The 21617-nt window shown below is 41.3% G+C and overlaps 3 protein-coding genes across 3 annotated transcripts; all 3 read right to left on the bottom strand.

The window, feature by feature from the left end:
* Positions 1-413: 413 nt before the first annotated feature.
* Positions 414-3314, bottom strand: LOC114522667 (Golgi phosphoprotein 3-like). Its single transcript, XM_028543404.1, has 3 exons — positions 2982-3314; positions 2647-2893; positions 414-1931 (listed from the first exon to the last, which is right to left on the bottom strand). Exons 1-3 carry the CDS (start codon positions 3156-3158, stop codon positions 1507-1509), a joined length of 849 nt encoding a protein of 282 aa, XP_028399205.1. The 5' UTR covers positions 3159-3314; the 3' UTR covers positions 414-1506.
* Positions 3315-4837: 1523 nt separating this feature from the next.
* Positions 4838-10310, bottom strand: LOC114522469 (inaD-like protein). The gene is made up of 5 exons (XM_028543155.1): positions 8569-10310; positions 8085-8332; positions 7264-7660; positions 5999-6417; positions 4838-5548 (listed from the first exon to the last, which is right to left on the bottom strand). Exons 1-5 carry the CDS (start codon positions 10228-10230, stop codon positions 5203-5205), a joined length of 3072 nt encoding a protein of 1023 aa, XP_028398956.1. The 5' UTR covers positions 10231-10310; the 3' UTR covers positions 4838-5202.
* Positions 10219-21123, bottom strand: LOC114522468. The gene is made up of 13 exons (XM_028543154.1): positions 20399-21123; positions 19626-19755; positions 19240-19355; positions 18632-18770; positions 17810-18362; positions 17549-17622; positions 17132-17300; positions 16738-16852; positions 16457-16626; positions 15790-15866; positions 14169-14495; positions 11354-13368; positions 10219-10794 (listed from the first exon to the last, which is right to left on the bottom strand). Exons 1-13 carry the CDS (start codon positions 20812-20814, stop codon positions 10308-10310), a joined length of 4788 nt encoding a protein of 1595 aa, XP_028398955.1. The 5' UTR covers positions 20815-21123; the 3' UTR covers positions 10219-10307.
* Positions 21124-21617: the final 494 nt, after the last annotated feature.

The raw sequence follows: 21617 nt of genomic DNA, 5'->3' as shown, positions 1-21617 counted from the left end.
TACCTAAATATAAATGCCTGAATTAATTTTAAAATGTGAAGTATGCTTACCATACGATACTTCATCTTACACACGATTATTCAACGATGGTGTGCACTATAAGCGCAGGTAGGTAGCTCTACTGGTACGCTTTTTGCGACATCACATAACCATCTTAACCATCTGGAGGGTTCGTTTTCTTCGCTGATATGCTAGAGTATCCTCGCTTTAAAAAAAAACGAAGTAAAAGACAATTCTTTGTCCCAAAATTGGCAAAAAAAATAACAAACAAAGAACTCCAGTTTAAGCTCGTATGACGGTCAGGTGATGAAAGCATCAATTCCGGTCAGACTGAGTAAATAAAGTAATAAACCCTTCCTCAAAACACAAAGAAAATGTGAATATTCGCAAAGAAAAATATATTTATTAAAAATTTCTACATTGTCATATACGAACACAAACGTATTAAATGCGGTCTTCTTTTTACCCTGACTAACTAATCTCGTCCAGTACATGAGCAAACTTTCCTTGATGTGAAAAATTAGCATTCAGATATCTTTAGAAAAATACACTTAATGTGACAATTATTTCACTATTAATTCGCCATTCATTCATTCGGGCGAAATCTAATTTTCACAGGTAATTTATCAAAGAAAATTTGTCCATGTGAACGTGGCCAGGCTGGTCTAAATATTCTCTCCTGGACTGCTTGGCCACAATTCTTGGTTGAACAGAAATAGCAATTCCTTCATCATGCTTACATGATAATACGCTAGTTTTGTACAGCTGTGTAATGCAATCAGTGGTAGATAGACTACAAATTGTGTCGTCACAAGAACTCAACAAGTCACCCTTGGGGAAGGGGGCAAGTAACTCCAACTCCAGTGATACCAAAAAGTGATAGCAAAAGTGGACCTTTTTTAAGTACACTTCTTTAGTCATTTTGATTTCCTAGAGAGATTTGCCTTTATTAAAAGGTGCCTTTGAAACTTGTAATTCTGGTCTCCTTTAACTTTCAACTGCATTCTAAAGTTGTTGGCAAGTTGTCATTTTATCCAAAGCATTTTAGGAGGCCAATGAACATCAAATCCATAGCATTTTGAAGGAGCATATCATCACAAATTCTGTAATATTTCTAGCATTTTGATATTACCATTACATTGGAATTTCTTTACGTCCTAATGTGAACTCAATTTAGTGTTTTTCTAACCTAAGTTTCATTTGATGATGTCTGATTACTAAGAAAAGCAATGATTTCCATTGATGTTCAAAACAGAGGCGTGGGGAAAAATAGGTGGGGGTGTACCCCACCAATTTTATGAGGGGTTGCCGGTGAATTCTTTTGCTCCTCTGAAAAAAAAATTAAAGAAATGTTGCAAAAGATGATGATTGCTCCTATGTGCAATCACCCTTACCCCCTTCCTAGACCCCAGGTTTAAAAACGTCATTGTTATTTGGTACGAGCTTTCAAAATAAGTCGGTTCCGGATACAATTGCTATCTACCACGGTATTTCAAATAAGCAAGCCTATTTAATGAAGGCTGAGACGACAGCCCACATAACTTCATTTGCGTTCGGCTTTTGGCCTTCGACTTCAGGGTCAAGGTCTAGCAATTCCCTGACGTGTTTCATCGCCACATCGTAATCTTCATCTGAAAGAGCTGTGAAGGCATTTTCCAACACATCAGAGGAATGTGCCAGGTAAATAAGAGATAGTGTCTTTTTGTCAAATCGTTGAGGATCATTCACCCATCGGCTCAGGACAGAATCCTGAACCTTGCGAATAACACGTTGCTTAATGGTGGCATCTACGACAGGATGGGTGGTCATATCAAACAGGACATAATTTTGCTTTTCCGTTGTGAGTACACCTTTCTCGACCAGGTTCTTGGCAATCCTTTCACGAACATTTCGCATCTGAAAACCAAGCTTGAAGGGATTCCAAGTCTCACCTAAAATGAACCAATGATTTCAAACCTTGATTCCAAAGACTATGTTGAAATTAGGATAGAGAAACAACAAACTGTGATGTTATCTGTTATATTTTAATTTTAACTTGTTTAGTTATAATAGAGAAAGGGTCCAGTCAATTAGCCTTTCTCATGATGACAAATATGCCACCATTTTTGGGGTACTTTTTTCATTCTTCAAATGATCTGTGATTCTAAAAAAATGCTTTTCATGTTGTTATAACTGTTTAAAGTACCACAAAAATGTCATGGTGAAGAAAGGCTAATTGAATCACAGCACCTTTTAAGTTATGCCTGAGGTCAAATTCCCTGTTCAAGTTCATTAATTATTAAAAAACGTATGTGGCAATATTGTTGTCATTTAGTAGGTCAACTCAATGCATAAAAAACATTTAAAATTGTTGTTCTTTAGTCACAATTTCTTTATCCATTATAAATTTGAGGTGTATCATTCACTGTTGACCTCATTTTAAAAAATGAGAATATATTTTGTGACCATTGCGAACATATTTTTCATCGATTTTAATCGGTAAGAGTTCATATTATATTTCATTATAAAAGGACAGTTCAAATTATATTCCCATAAACGCGCCTTCCAGGGCAATCGCTTTAGATATTTTTCTGGTATTAGAGCGTATAAGCTCTACAAATAATTTATACAAATTAAAAGGGATACAAATTATATATAAACACTCACCACTAAGCAACTCGATCCAATTTTGTACATTATCTAAGGGTTGTGTTTCTTTTATGTGCTTCAAAGCTTCGTCCAAGAGCACGTCTCCTGTCGGCGTAGTGCTTTTGTGAATGACTTTACGACTGAGCAAACCTCTTCGTCTCATACCGGTCTTTTCCAACTCGATCCTGCCGCGAATGCCAAGCTCAATCAAAATACAGCCACGTAGACCAGCCGAGATGCAGTCGTTCCAAAACGATGTATAACCCTTTTAAAAAAAAGCACAAAACTCATGGAAACCTTAGCCCTTTGAAAAGTTGCTCTTTAAAGCGAAAGACAAGGTTTAAAGCCCTAACCTCGCGGTCTTTTAAACCGAGTAGTAAGATTTCTTCCATTAATGTTAGCCGTGTTTCCTTCGTCTCCGATTCATCCTCGTCGTTTTCAGGTATGTCTATCGCTGGATCTACGTCGTTTGGACTGCTTTCTGCCGGCTTACTTCGCTGAATTAGCTTTCCAGTCCGTCTCGTAGCCATTCTAGAAGAGCTTAGGCTTTCATTTAGACAAAAAGAACCCAAAATTCGAGAAATATTTACACAATTTTGCCGAAATGTATGAGACGTTTTATGGGTTGATTATATTTTCACAGTGCGCTGATCTTCTGCGCATCATGACTGAAGAGACCAGAGACACCCCCGTTTTCAGTACTAGTTTCCCCCCCCCCTAAAACATAAAAAAAAATGCAGGTAAGTTTTTAAAATCCGATTTCGTGCCAAAAATGGGCGCAAATTACCAAATATTTCATCAATTTAAAGTAAAATGCTTTCAGTCCATAAGTACCGTGCATCGTTTCAACTATTAACTGTGTTTCAAGGTCCATGCTCATATTCGCCGGAAAATGGCATATACGACCATGGTCATATTCGCCGGAATATGGCAAATACGACCATGGTCATATTCGTCGCAAAATGGCAAATACGACCATGGTCATATTCACCGGAATATGGCAAATACGACCATGGTCATATTCGTCGCAAAATGGCAAATACGACCATGGTCATATTCACCGGAAAATGGCAAATACGACCATGGTCATATTCGCCGGAATATGGCAAATACGACCATGGTCATATTCGCCGGAAAATGGCAAATACGACCATGGTCATATTCGCCGGAAAATCGCAAATACGACCATGGTCATATTCGCCGGAATATGGCAAATACGACCATGGTCATATTCGCCGGAAATGGCAAATACGACCATGGTCATTTTCGCCGGAAAATGGCAAATACGACCATGGTCATATTCGCCGGAAAATGGCAAATACGACCATGGTCATATTCGCCGGAAAATGGCAAATACGACCATGGTCGTATTCCGGAAAATGGCAAATACGACCATGGTCATATTCGCCGGAAAATGGCAAATACGACCATGGTCGTATTCGCCGGAAAATGGCAAATACGACCATGGTCATATTCGCCGGAAAATGGCAAATACGACCATGTTCATTTTCGCTGGAATATGGCAAATATACGACCATGGTCATATTCGCGGGAAAATGGCAAATACGACCATGGTCATATTCGCCGGAATATGGCAAATACGACCATGGTCATATTCGCCGGAAAATGGCAAATACGACCATGGTCATATTCGCCGGAATATGGCAAATACGACCATGGTCATATTCGCCGGAATATGGCAAATACGACCATGGTCATATTCGCCGGAATATGGCAAATACGACCATGGTCATATTCGCCGGAAAATGGCAAATACGACCATGGTCATATTCGCCGGAAATGGCAAATACGACCATGGTCATATTCGTTGGAAAATGGCAAATACGACCATGGTCATATTCGCCGGAAATGGCAAATACGACCATGGTCATATTCGCCGGAAAATGGCAAATATACGACCATGGTCATATTCGCCGGATATGGCAAATACGACCATGGTCATATTCGCCGGAATATGGCAAATACGACCATGGTCATATTCGCCGGAAAATGGCAAATACGACCTTGGTCATATTCGCCGGAATATGGCAAATACGACCTTGGTCATATTCGCCGGAAAATGGCAAATACGAATATGGTCATATTCGCCGGATACTTTTTTTCTTGTAGTGATGAATTTTCCTAGTTTTGATTCAGTTTAATTGGGAACCTAGTCCAACATAGGCCCGTGCATCTATCTTCTTAATTTTTACACAATATAATCCTATAATCTTTGTTTACCAGTTGAAAATCCAGTCCAGTTAAAAAATTGAATTCATTCATTTCAAAAATTCAAATCAGCTTATTTACAGTTCATTAATAATATATTACAGCAGATATATTCTTGATAAAAATTCAAATTGAAAAATAATGTTTATTTATATTCGGCCATTTCGATGTAAAGATTTTGGACGGAAATTCATATCTTGTGTACATGTGGTAAATCTCGAGATACTTTCGAACTTTGTGTCGAATAAAATAGATCTATATTTATTATGATTTTTCCAGCTATGATTGCTGAAGTTGGACAAAGGAGGAAGCATTGATAAGCTCAAGAACTTGACAAATCTCCGGCTATCTTCTGCGAGCTCTAACCCTCACCCTTCCCCTAGGTAAAGAGTTCAACAATTCCACCGCATCTGCGTTCGACATCCGGGACATATCGTGTCCGTTCACCATAACAATCTCGTCCCCACTCTTCAGAGATGGCGCGCGGTCGTGAGTCGGTCTCCGATACACCGTATCGACGAATATCGAGGAATCGCCATATATGGAGTCCTGGCCACCGCGGATACTGAACCCGACCCCAGAGGAATCGTGTTCCACGTCGATTTCCAACAACTCCGGCTCGTTGTCGTGAGGAGAGAAGAGTTCTTTGATGCCCTTTCTCGATGGATGCTTTTGGTATTTCGGTAGGTCGCTAAAAAAACAACAACAAGTGTTGCTAAAACATCTAGTGTTCTCAAAACGAGTACTCGAGATGCAAAATTCATGGAACCATGAAGATTTCCTCAGTGCAAGACTTATCTTTTTTACTCTACGTGCATGGTTTTGCCCAATCCAATAATTTTGGATGATTGTACGCAAAGTGTAGATTGTAATGATTTAGTTTTAAAAAGCCTTATGAACGTGAGTAATAATAACCAGTTGTCTGCCATTTGCCATTTTTTATTGTGTTTGAAAACGAGGTACTAACTCCTGGGCATTTGAAATCGGGCATAATTGTGATAACAGAGTTGATGTTCGCGGGCATATTGCAGAATTGCATATTTTGATTATATTTTGAGTACATATGGTTTGAGTTTATGCAGTGATTTGATGGGTAACAGTAACCAATTTTGTCTGTATTTTTTAAAAACTTTCTACTGACCTGCTGTCTCCTAAGTCAATCTCTCCAATATCGATGTCAACATGTTTCTTTGCTAAACCTCCGTGAAGACTACCGCTGATACTCCCCCACAGTCCCTTTTTCTGTTTCTCCTCCTTTACTGGCCAGGCTTCGTCCCCCTGTGGTTTTTCCTTGACGGGGGGTGGCTCCACTTTTGGAGGCAACAGAAAGGTCTGTTTGGGCGGTTTCTTTGCGACTGGCGGCGGAGTCCGACCGTTTCCCGAAGGCTTCTTCGGACGGGATAATGTGAGGGTCACGGTATTCGGGGTTTGTTTCAAAAAGGACAGGACCTGGGGGTTGGTCATGCCTTTCAATGACTGACCGTTCACTGCAAGCAACTTGTCTCCAACCTTCACGCGGCCATCGCGCGCGGTCACACTTCCTGGGGCGATTTGGCGAATCTGGGAAAAGCAATGGATATCATAGGCAGCCCAGACTTTGACTTGCGCGTGTGATACTCGCGCGCGTGTCGCGCTTACGTTGTTTACTTCGTCTATATATTATGACAAGGTAGGAAAGAGTTTATCAAAATATGACAGATATACCTTCGTAAATGTATAATTATCTAAAAAATTACTTGAAGAAACGCCACAAAAACTACAACCTACTAATCACTGATGATTAAACTACATTATCCTGAAGTTTTCATGTTTTAAACAACATCTAAAGACCTCAAATTAGCGAAATAAAACAGGAATTCATACGGAATTTTGAGAAAACTATCCGAGGGTCACTCCGCCTAAGGAAACGTCATCTTTTTTCAAATATTAGCTAAACGCTCATTGGCTTACCTGCAGGACCATCAATGAGAACCAATGGGCGTTTAGCTAATATTTGAAAAAAGATGACGTTTCCTTAGGCGGAGTGACCCTCGGATAGTTTTCTCAAAATTCCGTATGAATTCCTGTTTTATTTCGCTAATTTGAGGTCTTTAGATGTTGTTTAAAAACATGAAAACTTCAGGATAATGTAGTTTAATCATCAGTGATTAGTAGGTTGTAGTTTTTGTGGCGTTTCTTCAAGTAATTTTTTAGATAATTATACATTTACGAAGGTATATCTGTCATATTTTGATAAACTCTTTCCTACCTTGTCATAATATATAGACGAAGTAAACAACGTAAGCGCGACACGCGCGCGAGTATCACACGCGCAAGTCAAAGTCTGGGCTGCCTATGTGGATATAAGAATTTTATCAGAGAGGGCATCTCGAAAACCAGTCTGAATGAAACAGCATAGGGCCATACCGTAATAACATCATTCGAAGTATCCTTGCCACCAGCTACGCTTATCCCTATTCCAGCATAAGGATCCTTCGTTAACGTCACGTTACACCTGGTCTCCTCATCAATCCCCTTCTTTTCAACACGTGCCTCGTCGAAGGGTTCTTCCTCCCCTCCGATAAAAGACACCGGGATATCCGAGCCACCAGGATCCGGTCTTTTCTCCCGGCCGGGACTGCCAACCGGGGGTATTTTCCGTTGTTTATCACGCGGAGACGTTGGCGGAGTCTTGACAACCATGTTGGATGAATCGCGGGGAATTTTGCTGTTCTCGATTGCGGATCGAATGATGGTCTCATTAGAACGTGTTGGAGACGTTTTCTTTAGTTTGCTCTCGTCAATATAAAGGCTGTCTACATTCCTACAACAAGATATACCCCAAAAAAGAATAATGAGCTGAAATTCCTCATTATCTACCGTATGTATTGATGTATTTGGAACAGACCCCTAAACGTCATCTAACGTCTTCTAACTCGCTTTCTTTTAAGCGGTTGAAATGGTCAAAACGGTTGTATATTTCGTCAAGAATATAGCGGTGAAACTGCATTTTCCGTGCTGGTCAGATATATAGACTGATAAACAGAAAGAGTGGCGTCAGCAATCGTTTTCATACGTCAGGATAAGAATCGCATACGACAAATCGCATCGTATAAATCGGACTTAAAATACCAGGAATTCGTCTGTGCTGAAATACAACAGGACCAATCTGGCCGTTTTTACTGTATAAAGGAAAGTGCACTTAGGATCGTTTCAGCTTGGTCTAGCTTTGATCATGTGACACTCACCTGTCATTCCTTCTTGCCACGACTAGTTGTACGAGGGGTGGGGTGGTGCGCATGATCCTCATAGCCTCCCCATGGGTCGCCCCCAGCAGGTTCACGCCATTGATTTCAACGATCTGATCTCCCACACGTAACCGCTGACATAGATCTGCAGGCATTCCAGCTTGGATTTCCTTGATGTAAAGCATACCCAGGGGGGTGTCGATGCCTCCGGTGATGACCAAACCGAGTGAGCGCTGTTGCTTTAACAACTAGAACAGAAACAAGGAAGACTGGTTCACGGTTTGGTATTTGAGGTTCAGATTTGACTTCTACTACAACTACTGATCAATGCACTATTGCGCTCAATGATTGGCTAATTTGACATAGCTAACGTATTTGATTGGTTAATCTGATAGGGCTATCGTACTTGATTGGTTAATCTGACAGAGCTATCGTACTTGATTGGTTAAGCTTTTTGAACAACAAGCTTTAAACTTCGACTAACCTGAACTGTAAACAATCCTTCATCGGAACTTTCCTGTGGTAACATCATTGTCTTAGGGCGTGGCTTACTCTGACCACCCCTGTTTTCACTTGATGACGTTATCCCATCTTCAGGTAAAGATGAACGACGCTTTCTCACAGGGCCTGGGCACGGCTCAGCAAATTTGGTCTCAGGTTGAGGTCTAACAAAAACGTCATCATTATCCACAGGGTGAACATGCTTATCAGTGATCATCCCTGTTTTACCAGAAGTATCCCTGCTTGTTCCCGACACAGCTGACGTGAGTGCGCTCTCTTTTGTCTTTGACTTTATTAGTTGGTTTTTTAGTGGTTCAACACAGGCTTCACTTGAACTGCTGGACACTGTTGATCTTATGCGTGAGGAAGAAATGGAGGGTTTGGGTGATACCACTGGTGGCTTTGGGGGCACAGAGGGTTTCGGAGGTACACCTGGCTTCACAGGCTTAGGTACTGCTGTTGATTTGGAAGGATTTTGAGGTTTCTTCGGTACCTCAGGGGCAAGCCGCAATGCCATTGCTGGATCGCTTAAAGTCCGTGTAGGTCCGTGGATATCCTTGTGTACAGTTCGCGACGATATCTGCGACACGGACTGGGAATGAGGTATTCTTCGAGGAGAGTATTTTAGATTTTCAGGAGGGGGAGGAACGATTTTATACGAGTTGCCCTTTGGTACATTGGAGTTGCGCACAGGAGACGGGAATGGGTCACTGAATGTTCTAGTTATACTCTCGGTGATATCATTGTCACTTGATTTGTCATTAGGGTGGTTGTTTGCTTTTGGGGAGACAGGTGAAACATGTTGATATCTATGGATTTCTTGCGACCCTTTACGATCAATATGACGTTGATCCGTTCTATCCCCAGAGGTCTGTGAATGCACTGCTGTGGAACTTCTTTGAGCTGAAATAATGGCCTCTGTTGAGCTAGTCTCAGGCTTACTCGTGGTATACACTGCGTTTTTGGCTTCGAAAAGGAATGACCTTTCCTTCTCTCTTGGTGAGCAAACGCTTGCTTGTTGCAAAGAGCTATATTCGGCGACATTCCCCTCCGACCAACTGGTATTGAAATTCTGCGTGTCTTGTAGAGCCAATTTAGAGCTATCAGTAAGAGAAGTTCTTTTAGGTCTAGTTTGTGAACCTTCACCTCCATCTGGCGTCCGTGCGACAAGGTCAGGATTGGAGAAACATCTTGTACGCTCTTTGGGGGAAAGGTCAGATCTATTCTCCCCCTCCGCTTCGACCGGGGGCGGGACAGGGGGTGGGGGTATCTCATATATTGATTTTCGTTTTCTTCGAACTTTCTTTCTGGAGGAACTACCCTCCTGTTTCACTGAATCGCTTGAGCCCGCCTGGTCATCGGATGAAGCGCACGCGAATTCAGCAACGACGCTTTTATTAAGAATCTTTGGGCTCGGGCTAATAACAGTCTCCACACTCGGGCCAGCATCGGTGTTCGGACACGGGCTAGCATCTATCTCCGAACTTGGGCTAGTACCAGGCCGAACGCGTAAACCACCCGGAAAAGGTTCTGGATCACTCTTTCTCGCCTGCTTAGGATAATGAACAATCTCATCAGTATCTAATCTATCCAGTGATAGCGATTTCTTCCACTTAACTTCTCGTTTCATTGGTGAAGTTATCATCTGAGAAGTGGTTACGGGTCTCGTAGAGTCCCTTCCAAACACTCGACCCAATCTCTCCTTAACCGACGCCTTTTTCTTCATTTTTCTTTTGGTATCTTTGTCCATAAGATCGTTCCTAGTATCCAAGATTTCGGACCGAGGCCTTGCAGCAGGCCTACGGAGGATTTCTTCCACGTGTTCCGATCTCCGAACAACGTCCCACCCTCCGTAAAAATGTCCCGTGATTCCAAGTTAATGTCACGTGACTCGCATTCCGGCCCAGTGTCGTGGTATCCCCCGTGGAGAGCGGAAGGATGTCGGACGCCATGTACAAAATCCTCGTTTCCAACCCCTTCCCAGCTCATGGCGCGAGGAGGCAGTTTATTAGTTTTCTTCTGTCGGTTTGCACTAACGTCAATATCCGCCCCAGACTCGCGCCTGTCTTCATTCTTGCCCGCAGCGTCAGGGGATTCTGCAATCAATCGGACAGCGCCCTTCTTGACGTGTTTTATGATGTTATTCACCTGATTGAGTGAACAACCGGACACACAAATATCGTTGATCGCGATTACGTAATCGTTGACCCTAGAGCATGGTGCGAAAGAAAAGTCATCTATAAACATGTTCCCAGGCCAAACAAATGCGTCGGAAACCATTTGACATTTGAATGGTTTTTGGAGGGGAACTATTCCATCAAGAAATGATATTCTCTTCACCGTTTAATATAGTCGCAGTTAATAGAAATTCATACATGGTTTAGAGACTAAATAAAAATACAATACAACTCATTAACTATGTTATTGTCCAGGTTTATGCAAAAAATGGTTCCTTTCTCGTCACGTTTCTATTGTATTTTAGCCAAATTTACCAATGGCATTTGTGTTGCTGAGCTCATCAAACTTGACTTGAATAATATGTTAATAATAAGATTGCTATTGATTTATTGTTGCAAAATACGATAGAAATGAGATTAGAAAGAAACAATGTTTTGCATAAATCTAGCTCAACATAGTTAATGAGTTGTATTGTAGTTTTATGTGGTTTCCAAACCATGTATATTCTATTAACTGTGCTATAGTGCACTACATCTTTGCCTACATGCGACTGACTAATAGCGCAATAAAGCGCGTCAAATTCAAATTACCTTATTCGTCCGTCTTTCTTTAAAATCCCACTTGCCGACAGTTCCACGATTACAATTCGACCGTCAGCCGAAGAACTAACTTTCATTCCCAGTCCTTTGGATTTCTTCAGTTCAAACTCGATCATAAATGGAAAATCTTCGGAACGTTTCCCAATTACCATATGCGACAACAGCGACGCCTTAGAGCCAGAAACGTCCTCGACAGGCAACTCCGCTGACACAGTGTTTATCTCATCCGCGGGGTATGATCTCGGCGCCAGCGATTCGTCGACCACCACGTTCGATTCGATAACATCGACCGTGGTCACATCCATGGATTTTGAATCTGAAGAGGACGACGTCGTATCTGCGTCTTGGGACTCTAAAATCTCATCAAGCAGACATATCGCGGAATTTGATGGAGAGATGCGATTTGTTTTTTGTTTTTCTGACTGTGTAACCTGTGAGGCCTGTTCTGGTTGAGGAACTGGGGTTTGTGAATCTATTGCTTGTGCTTCTATGTGGGGATAGCGATGCGGTGGTGAGACGAGGGGAGGCGGTTTGCGTACGTTGGGTTCACGTGAAAGAGGGGGCGATTTCGTTTGTGTTGGGTTTGAGTGTAATGGACTAGCAAGGGGGGAGTTTGATTGCCGCGTTTGGTTAAGAGAATGGTCCAGAGGTTTGACAAAAGATGGGGGAGGAGGACAGATGTCTAAGGAAGGGAGGGTTGTGGATGGTTCAGAGGTAGGGGAAACGGATTTTAAAGGTGATGTGAAAGAGGCGGTGGGGGATATTGATTTTGGGGGAGGGGGAGGAACAAACGATGGAGGTGGCGGCATATCAAATGTCGACGTTGATGATACAAATTGGTGTTTAGGAGGGGCAAAGTTCAATGTGTTTGGGCGCACTGGGGTACGAGAAATAGATACTGGAGGAGGATCATCTTCGAAATGAGATTCGGAGTAGAATCGGTCTACTTCTGGCGGCGGTGATACGATTGATGGAAATGTCCCTGAGTGTTCAATCTGTGAAGGAGGCGGGGGGATAATCTGCAACGAAGGTTCATTGTGTTCCTCCTCGTGGTATTCCGAGGGTGAAAATGCGCTTTCGTGCGGAGAACTAGACGCCAATATATTCGGTTCTGAATTTGAAGGGGTAGCGAATTTATCCTGAGCCGCTATGGTAGGTGGGGGTACGATAAAAGCGTGAACAGTTTCTAGGGTGCCACTCTGCTCCTCTTTCATGTCTTTCTGTGAATAATCATTATTATTGATGGACATTGATGGGGGTAGGACCTTGGTCTGTTCAATAATTGTAGAGACTGATTCCTCGTCTTCAACCATCGGTGGGGGTTTAAGAATGTACTTGCTAAAGGAGGCCTGTCTTTGAAACTCCCCGAGTTCAGTATCTTCGGCGTATACAAAAGGAGGGGGCAGGAGGGACCCTTTGTTTGTTGACACTTCGTTCTCTGTGGTAGGTGGGAGAACCCCGGCTCCAGTACCTGGATCGAGTTTGTCCACTGCGGCGTTTGGAGGTGGGGAAACATATGTACGAACATGGGCTGCAATTTTCAAATCTTCATGAGTAGGCGAAGCGAAGACACTGTCCTCCAGATTCATTATCTGTGGGGAAAATTCTTGTTCTCTGAAAGAAGAAGTCCTTCCCTTGGGTTGTGGGGCAAATCCTTGATCACTAGCGAGCAAGATGTCCAGTTCATCTTTCTTGTATGTCTGTTGTTCATCATCCGACAAGGGAGGCGGGGACGATGAAGGCAAGGGGGGTGGGAGGTCAGCAGGTAGGGGTGATCCCATGGACTCTTTTTGAAAAGAACTTCCAGAAGCCTGCGTTTTAGCCTGGTTCGTGGACTTCTTTCTCAGTACAGCCAAAGTCAAGTTTGATCTTGGCTTCTTGAGTTCTTGCAGGACAGCTGTATGCGATTTTCCTCTCAAATCTTCGCCATTCACTGAGACGAGGCAATCGCCGACGAAAAGATCCCCAGTTTTGTCGCAAACGCTACCCGATAATAGTCGACGTATCTGTGAAAACGTTGAAATTTTAGAGGAGAAATTGAAAAAAGATCTGGCGAAAGATGAATTGTGCTTATTACTAGCAAAAAGAAGAATCTATTTAGTCAGCGAGGTTTCTAAAAATCATTTTATGGCGAATATTCCCCCTCAGAACATTGCCTAAAACAAAACCACTGAAATCCTTTTGAAGTATGCTTTCGAGCAAACGCTCGTTCTTTTTGTCTATCCTTTAACAAAACTAACATACATTGCGCATTTGTTGATAAAAAAAACACGCCTTATTTTAATTGCCAGACTCTCTGAATATCCTTAATAATTATTTATCACTTCGCGACCAGCATCTGCAAATTTACGTCGAAATTTAGCTTACAATCAATCGCTTCTTTGTAGTTTCGTTTCGAAATATCGAATAGAAAAATTTTATCGATTTTTTGAAGAAGCAATCTCATAGCATTGTTAATGAACGAGCTAAAATCTCTTGCACTGAAGTTACAAAAACATAGCATTTTCACCCAACTTATAGTTATATTCCTACATATAATATCCTGACTTGGCCTTTTGATGCAGGTCAGAACTTGATCAATATTTTCATTTACTGTTTAGCCAGGCCCTGAACAGCTTTCAGACATTCGATTCCGTGTCTACGATAGAGATTTAGACTATGTGCACACGCCAAAGCAATTAAATAGATAAAAACGATTTTGAAAACGCTCGAAAACGACGTTCGTGTAGACATAGCCTTACTTAGGATGAATACAGGTGTTTCTAAAGCCGCGCAAAAAACATCAGCACATGCAATGTAGCTTTACCTTAAAAAGGCCTTTCATGTGTTCCCCAAAGGGGATCAGGGAGATGCCCAGAGATTCGTTCAGTTCTTTATCGATGCGAACCAAATGCAGTTCAAAACCATCGGGAACGTTGCGGGGGCTGACGACATAATTTTTGCTCGAAATCGCCTTTCCTGGCTCCATGTAATCCGTGGATTCCTCCCCGTCGCCTTTTCCTCGGGAGAAAGTCGGTTCGCCGACGGTCACGAACTTGTGAGAACGACGCGAGCCGTCTGTAAAATCCTCGTCTGGATCCATCGATAACTTAACTGTCTCTTCGATCAATTTCGCTGAATAAAACGACCCAGGCTGGAACGAAACATCGAAACATGATTGCCGATTCATTTAGATTCTACACCTTCTAAACAGAAGTTGCTAGGCCGAGGAAAAAGACTTAGGCAAAACTATGTTTATAATACTATATGTCCCTTGAATTTGTCCCTTAAAGTAATACGACGCGTCAATCAACTTCGTTGCCAGTCATTGTTGCCATAATGACATTGTCAAATCTTTGTCAATCTAAGCGACTTTAACAACCTCTTCCATGTGACGGTAAATATTACTTAATGTAAAACAATTGATTTTTGATTCAAACTAATCTTGGTAAACCATACCTGACGTAAAAGACAAACATTAAAAGATCTCCATTCGAAGTTTTGAACTACGACGATTCATTGCAATATTTCCCGAGCGGCCGACAAAATTGTGCAAGAAAGTTATAGCTCTGTTTATAAATCACTCAATCTCAATATGTATATCCAATTTTCGTTTGCACAAAATTTCAACGTCGCTGTTTTTTAATTTTGGACTACCAGAGCGGCGTTTGATGTGAAACTTCGTAGGATCAAAATAAAAAGGCGTCGAAAAATCGGGAAGACATAAGAAAGATATGGTAAAAGTCATATACAAATGCTTTGTATCCATGACTCCATATTAACATATTGGCCATAAAGGGAACTATAATCACTATCGCCAAACAATTACTTAGCGAATGGTTATTGGCTTTTGAATTACGTGGAATAATATTATAAAGAATTTCGCAAGATTAGGAAATGTTCTTTGGCAAGATTTTTTTATACGAAAAGTTAGCATTCCATTCTTTGTTTCATTGTTTCATCGTGACAAAAGGTTGAGAAATTCCCCATGTGTTCACACGGGTATACATTCTTTCGTGTAAAGACAAGCTTAAAAGTTATATGCACACGAGTCATGTTAATCCTCGATTGTCATAATGTCATTTTTAATTTGCCAAAAATCCTAAAATTTTAATCCATGTTTTATTTTTCATTTTTCAATCCAGCGTATTTTTCGGGACTGCGTCTGCAATGCTAGGCTTATAGGCTATTCCGAGAAACACGATGTAACAAAACAATAGAAAGAAGTTTCTATGTATGAAGATGTTTTAAACTATTAATATTTAAAAACAATCTTTATAAAATGCCGATCAATTTCAGCATAAACGATGCACAATTTCAAAGCTCAAAGGTCTGCATTGACCGTACAGTGCCTAGCTATACCGAAAACAAGCGTATTTAAGATGTATATGAGTTTTGGTTAAGAAGTATATGAAGGTCGGAAAGTCGGTCACGATTAATATACTCACAAGGCTCAGGTTCTTTCTTTTCCTCACTGACGCAGGGGAGTCGGAAGCTTCCGAAGAACCGTCCAAACTCGACGAGTCTGTGAAAAAAATTACTATACCTTAGAAAACTATTCGGAGTTCACTTACTCGGGCGAGCAACGAACAAGTTTTTCTTGATCAATTTACTTATCACGATTCACGATTCTTATTTGTCGATTCGGACGTTTGACAAGTTTGCTTTACAGATTTTAATCTTTTACACGGATGGATTTACTGGGGGGTGCAGGGGATGCTTAGACAAGAGGGGGTGCAGGAGGGGTACTAATTATAAGGCATCAATTCAAATCAAATGTGGGGTGATTATGTATGGAAATTAGTACCCAATTACAAATATTATGCCGGTCTTACATTGATGAAGCTCTGGGGCCAGTTGTATAAAAGACTAGTCAACTTTTAACTGTAGTTAAGGACAGAATTGGCTAATCGGAGACGTGTATTTCCGAGTTAACTAGGATTTAACGATGCAAAATGTAGTTAAAGAGTTTTATACAATCGGCCTCTGGTGGTTAAGTAGCGCCTTACCATCTCATTTTTATAGTTTACCCCGAAAAACTTGCTCGAACGTTACCGTTCCCCACACGAGGACACGAATGTACTTCAGTTGTTTATAGAAATCTCAAGACCTTACCAACATAGTCACTCTCGTTATCCACGAGCAGCAACGATGGCTTCGCTCGTGGTCGCTTCAGCACCATGGTCACGCGACCATGTGGGATTTTTTCTAGGAATCCTACTGCATCCTCGAATGATTTATGAGAAATGTCCTCGCTGTTGACGCTCAGAATTTCATCTCCGACCCTGTAACATGAAAAACAAGGTTTGGAAAAGGGGACTTCAAATCAGTAGGCGTAACCGCAAAAAAAATTATTCTACGATACAGAAATATGCAATTGAATACACCAGACTTACTGCAATTTCTCGATGGCAGGGGAGCTGTCGCTAATATATTGGACATAGACCACGTAATCGTTTGTGTCCTTTGAACCGCCACAAGCAATAGAAAAACCAAGATCTACATGTTTTTCTAAATAAAGGTAAAATCAAAGATATTATTTAATGTTTTTCTACATAAAGGTAAAATCAAAGATATTATTTAATGTTTTTCTACATAAAGGTAAAATCAAAGATATTATTTAAAAGTGAATTCTGATACAACTTTACAAATAATCGGCGATGAACATTCCTATATTTGAGATCAAAACAGTGTTCTCTCAGGATTGAGATGAGATACCTGGCCCCAAAACCCGGGATGTAAATCTGTCGTGAAATTGAAGCAAAGCGGTGGTGAAGGTTTTATACTAACCTTTGGTGAATTTAATCTTTTTTATTTCGGTCAAGGGTGGGGAGTACACCGTGTTTACGTTATGAAGCGAAGACGTCCGACGCAGGGACGACTTGGAGGATGTCGATTCCACGGAGGTACTCGAGAAAGGTCGACGGACAACGAGGTTCACTATACCTTGTCCGAGACGCTAGAAAAAGCAACGAATCGCTTGAACCACATTTTGAAATAAAAAAGTCTTATGCGTTGTAGAAATCAACCGGCTGAAACAAGCTTTTCTTTTAACCTCTTTTGGCTAAAATATGATCGCCTTTGAACGAACGGCTGTTTTAACAGCATTTTAAAAACCATATTGCGTTTGACTCTCAAAGGTTTCGTTGCACTGTATAACGAACGAAAACAAGATCGAATTGATCGAATCTTAGTCGTTTGACTTACCTTAAACTTCCGCACAGCTTCGGCGTGGGAAAAATTGTTCAAACTCACGCTATTGACCGAGGCAATCTCGTCTCCTAGACATAAACAAAACACGTGTATGAATTCAGTTTTTCTGGTCGCAGTCGAATCAATACCACAAAGCCTTTGCTTGTTAGTCTTTTGAAACCACCCTACGCCCCCTTTCGAAGGACAGAGTAGGTGGCCTAGGCTAAATTTACTATAAAAAACCTGTCTGTGACCCACTGCTCGTTTTTCACCCACCTTCTCTGAGACGGCCATCGCTGGCGGCAGCTCCCCCGGGCAAAATACTTTTCACGTAAATTCCCATTTTCCCCTTCGGCGAGTCACGACCACCCACGATGGTGAACCCCAAACTCTTCGTTGGACCTTTCACCAAAATGACCGAGAATGTCCGCTGGACATGCGCCTGGCTTTCGCCCAAAATATTCTGAATTTCATCGCTATTCAGCAGAATACTGTCATCGCTGACGCTGCGTTTGGAGTAGCGTTTCTTTGCCGCTTCGAGAGAAGCTTGTTTATTCCTACGCTCGTTGTTTCCAGTGGAAGCCGACTTTGTGGGGGAGGCCTGGGAACGAGGTCTGGCCGAGGTTTGTCGTTCGGTTTCCTGGGAAGCGGGCGCTGCAGGCTGAGCGCTTTCATCAGTGATTTCGTACAAATGCTGCCTTCCTGGTGAAGTGACTTTTTTGTCCGTTGTACGACGACGAATGAACTTTTTCAGACCCACTTCTTCAGTGTTTTTCGTCGAAGGCTGCGGTACGGACATCTCGTCTTCGGATGAGTCGGAATCTTTGCCCTGTAGTTAGTGAATAAGGTCGATTAACATTAGCATATTTTGCGGAGATCCCCACGTTCTCCGAGTTATTATTCCAGTTGTATAGAGTTCACAATCTGGAATAGATAAGCGCGCGCGGGAATTTTAATGGAACCATTTCCGACTGACTATTGGTTTTCCTGCATTCTGATTGGTCAAGATTCGCATAAATGGAATTGAATTTTGATAAACTTCTGATGACTAGCACTTGTAAAGACCTGGAAGTTATTTCAAAAACAGTTTTTCCAAACCTGAGAACTATTATTAAGCACCAGTTGTATTAATCTCGGAGAAGATCGTAATAAATTTACAGCCTCTTCTTTTTCTATGCCAGCAAGACCATTGCCATTGATTGCTACCAGTTCATCTCCAACTTGTATGCGACCATCCCTGATGAAAAGCATGAAATTGGTGAAGATATGTATAATATTATAGTGCTCTTCTCCATTAATGCTATTTGAGGTCCTCTATTAAAGCTATTTGAGATATTTAGTGTATTTATGCTAAAATACACTAATATGAAGCTTTGAAGGATAGGAGGTCAATAGGAGAAGGGGGTGAGGATTGGGGTGGGTAAGTGGTGGCTAGAAAGAGGTGGATGGGACTAGGCGGGTGGTGGGTCCATGAAAAGAGGCGGGCGTGAGTGGGAAGGTGGCACATGGAAAGATGTGGATTGGCAGTGGGCAGATAATGGGAGGAGGTGAATGAGAGTGGACGTGTGATAAATAAAGGAGTTGACAGGAGGTGAATGGGGGGATTTGGGAGGGATGAATGGAGGAAGTTAATATGGGGTTGGTTAAGGAAATGGAAAGGGGAGGGTCCATATTACCCCTCCTTTAAAAAAAAAAATTTTGCTAACCTATGAGCAGCACCATTTTCAGACACTCCAGTCACAACAATTCTGCCCTTTCTTGCAACAATTTGTATTCCTAATCCTCTTGAATCTTTTAGAACATGGATCTTTCTCTGTAAATCCTATGAGGTGAAATTGGCAACCGACCAGATTAGATTAAAAGCCTTCCTAGTATCTCAAAGACCGTGGGAATCGTGAAATTAATCTGGATTAGTAGAGGTGGTGGCTGAGTAAGTTCTCTTAAGTAGAAACCATGACTTAAGTAAATTAAACAGGCCCAATGGAATAGGCATATTTACAGAGAGTCACAGCAGGAACAGAGCAGAATGCAAAAGACATTTACATTCTAATCAAACACTTCCATTGAAGGATATTATAGAAACATTCCTTACTTGTTCAACTGTGTTTTGTAAACCAATACTACATTCACTGTCGCTAGGGTCATTTGTCACTTCAACATCGCGTGCTTCTAGCACTGTCAGGGAAACGTGGCCAGACAAAACGGACTCTTCTAGAACTTGTCTATATAAAATTTTTGCGAGCAAAAAAATCATTAATACATACCTATTACAAATCACATATCCGGCTACGAGGTATTAAAACACGAAATAAACAAATCGAAAGCAAATGTTTACAAAAAGCGCAATGGACATGTTTCTCGAATATTAATTTGTCGCAATTTGATGTTCTAATTGGCGTATAGAATTTGCTTGTTCGGCGCAAAAAAAACCCCCAGCGAATTATAGCAACATCTGAAACGGTTTTCCCACAAAATTTGTGAGGGTTAAACAGTGTTATTGATTGGTTAAAACTTAGAACCAAAATAATGGTAATAACTTTTAAATAAATCATGCCAAACAATAGGACTTGTATTTCTGAGTAATTAAAATTTGCTACATTCTTTTCAGACATTTCTAGCATTCTATTAACGTGGAATGTCACAAAATTAGACGGTTTTTATTTGAATATCGTCGAATATTAAACCTTTTCTACAGTACTTACAATATACATCACGATATCACGGTTGAAATTCTCACGATTGTGACGGTTACGCTGGCTTGCATCCCAAAGTGTCAGCAGGACAATTAAATATTATTATATAAACAATGCGTAATATTGGAATAATATTAGACTGATAAAGTTATAAAATATAATAGTATTATACCTAGCCTCTTCTGTGGAAAGTCCAGCAAGGGGAATGCTATTAATCTTCACAATACAGTCGTCGATTTTGAGTCTTCCGTCGTGAGAAACAACCGAGTCTTTCTCGATATCCTTAACTCGGATGGCTGATTTTAAATTGTTATCCAACACTTGTGTAACATGCAGGCGATGCAGCTGTAACCCGAATACCCCGCTTTCTGATAGGCCGGTGAACTCTATTACCTTAAACATGATACTCCTATTAACTTCTTCATTTCCGTCCATTTGTAAACCCACACCGGAATAATCTTGCATTTTTACACCATCTTGCACGCGTTGACAATACTGCTGAACTTCATAGAAGAATCCCGATTCATTTTGAGTCGGTTCGTTTAACGAAAATCCTTCCTTTAAGCCTGTTAAAGAATCGACGGCCATTTTTATCTTGTGTCGTCTCGGGTGCAGGTATATTCAAGCCAAAATAAATCAACTGAATGCTTGAATTGCTTGCTGTCAGACATTCCAATATTAGGTTGTCTGGAAAAGATATATATCCCTGTTCTTCTTAAACTAATATATATTGCCCTGCAGGATATAATACGGATGGCTGCTGTTCATACATACTCCGCAGAACGCGTGGCCTTCATCTATCCTACCCGATCGCAGAAAATTTGAGTAGAAAGTTCAAAAAATCACAACATCACAATCTATAATATCGAATGGACGCCATGGTATCCAACCTCCGTAGCGAAGGAAGCCCCCGCGAGAGTCCCGCGAGCCTCGACGCAAATTATGCGGCAAAATTAAGCGACGCAAATACTCCGTTTCCCACGCAAAGGCGCGCTCCGGAAAACTTTCTTGACGCATTCAGCCAAGCCCAACGTTAAATTAAAATCACATTATAGTTTACAAACGGATATTTTCTGTGTTTTCGCAGTCCTAATAAAAAGTTCTCAGAATACTTTTCCTGTTAACTCTAACTCATATAGGTTCTGCAGAGTGAACCTCATTCCCTCATTGAATCAAAGGACTGGGTTGTAATGCTCTTTGAAAATACAACGAATTTTCATGATATACACACATAGTGCCCACTCGCTAGTTTCCACTCAGGAAAAATCTCCTTTGGATTGGGACGGATAGGAAAATTTCCTTTGTCTGTGAGTTCTCAGGTGGCATTATAAACAAAGGAAACTTTTTTGTCCTGTTCGATCTAAAGGACCAAAGGAGAATTTTCCGGGGTG

Source organism: Dendronephthya gigantea, unplaced genomic scaffold (assembly GCF_004324835.1).
Source record: "Dendronephthya gigantea isolate DGI-Jeju-01 unplaced genomic scaffold, DenGig_1.0 000023F, whole genome shotgun sequence".
Classification (NCBI taxonomy): domain Eukaryota; kingdom Metazoa; phylum Cnidaria; class Anthozoa; order Malacalcyonacea; family Nephtheidae; genus Dendronephthya; species Dendronephthya gigantea.
This window is presented reverse-complemented; position numbering and strand designations above follow the sequence as displayed.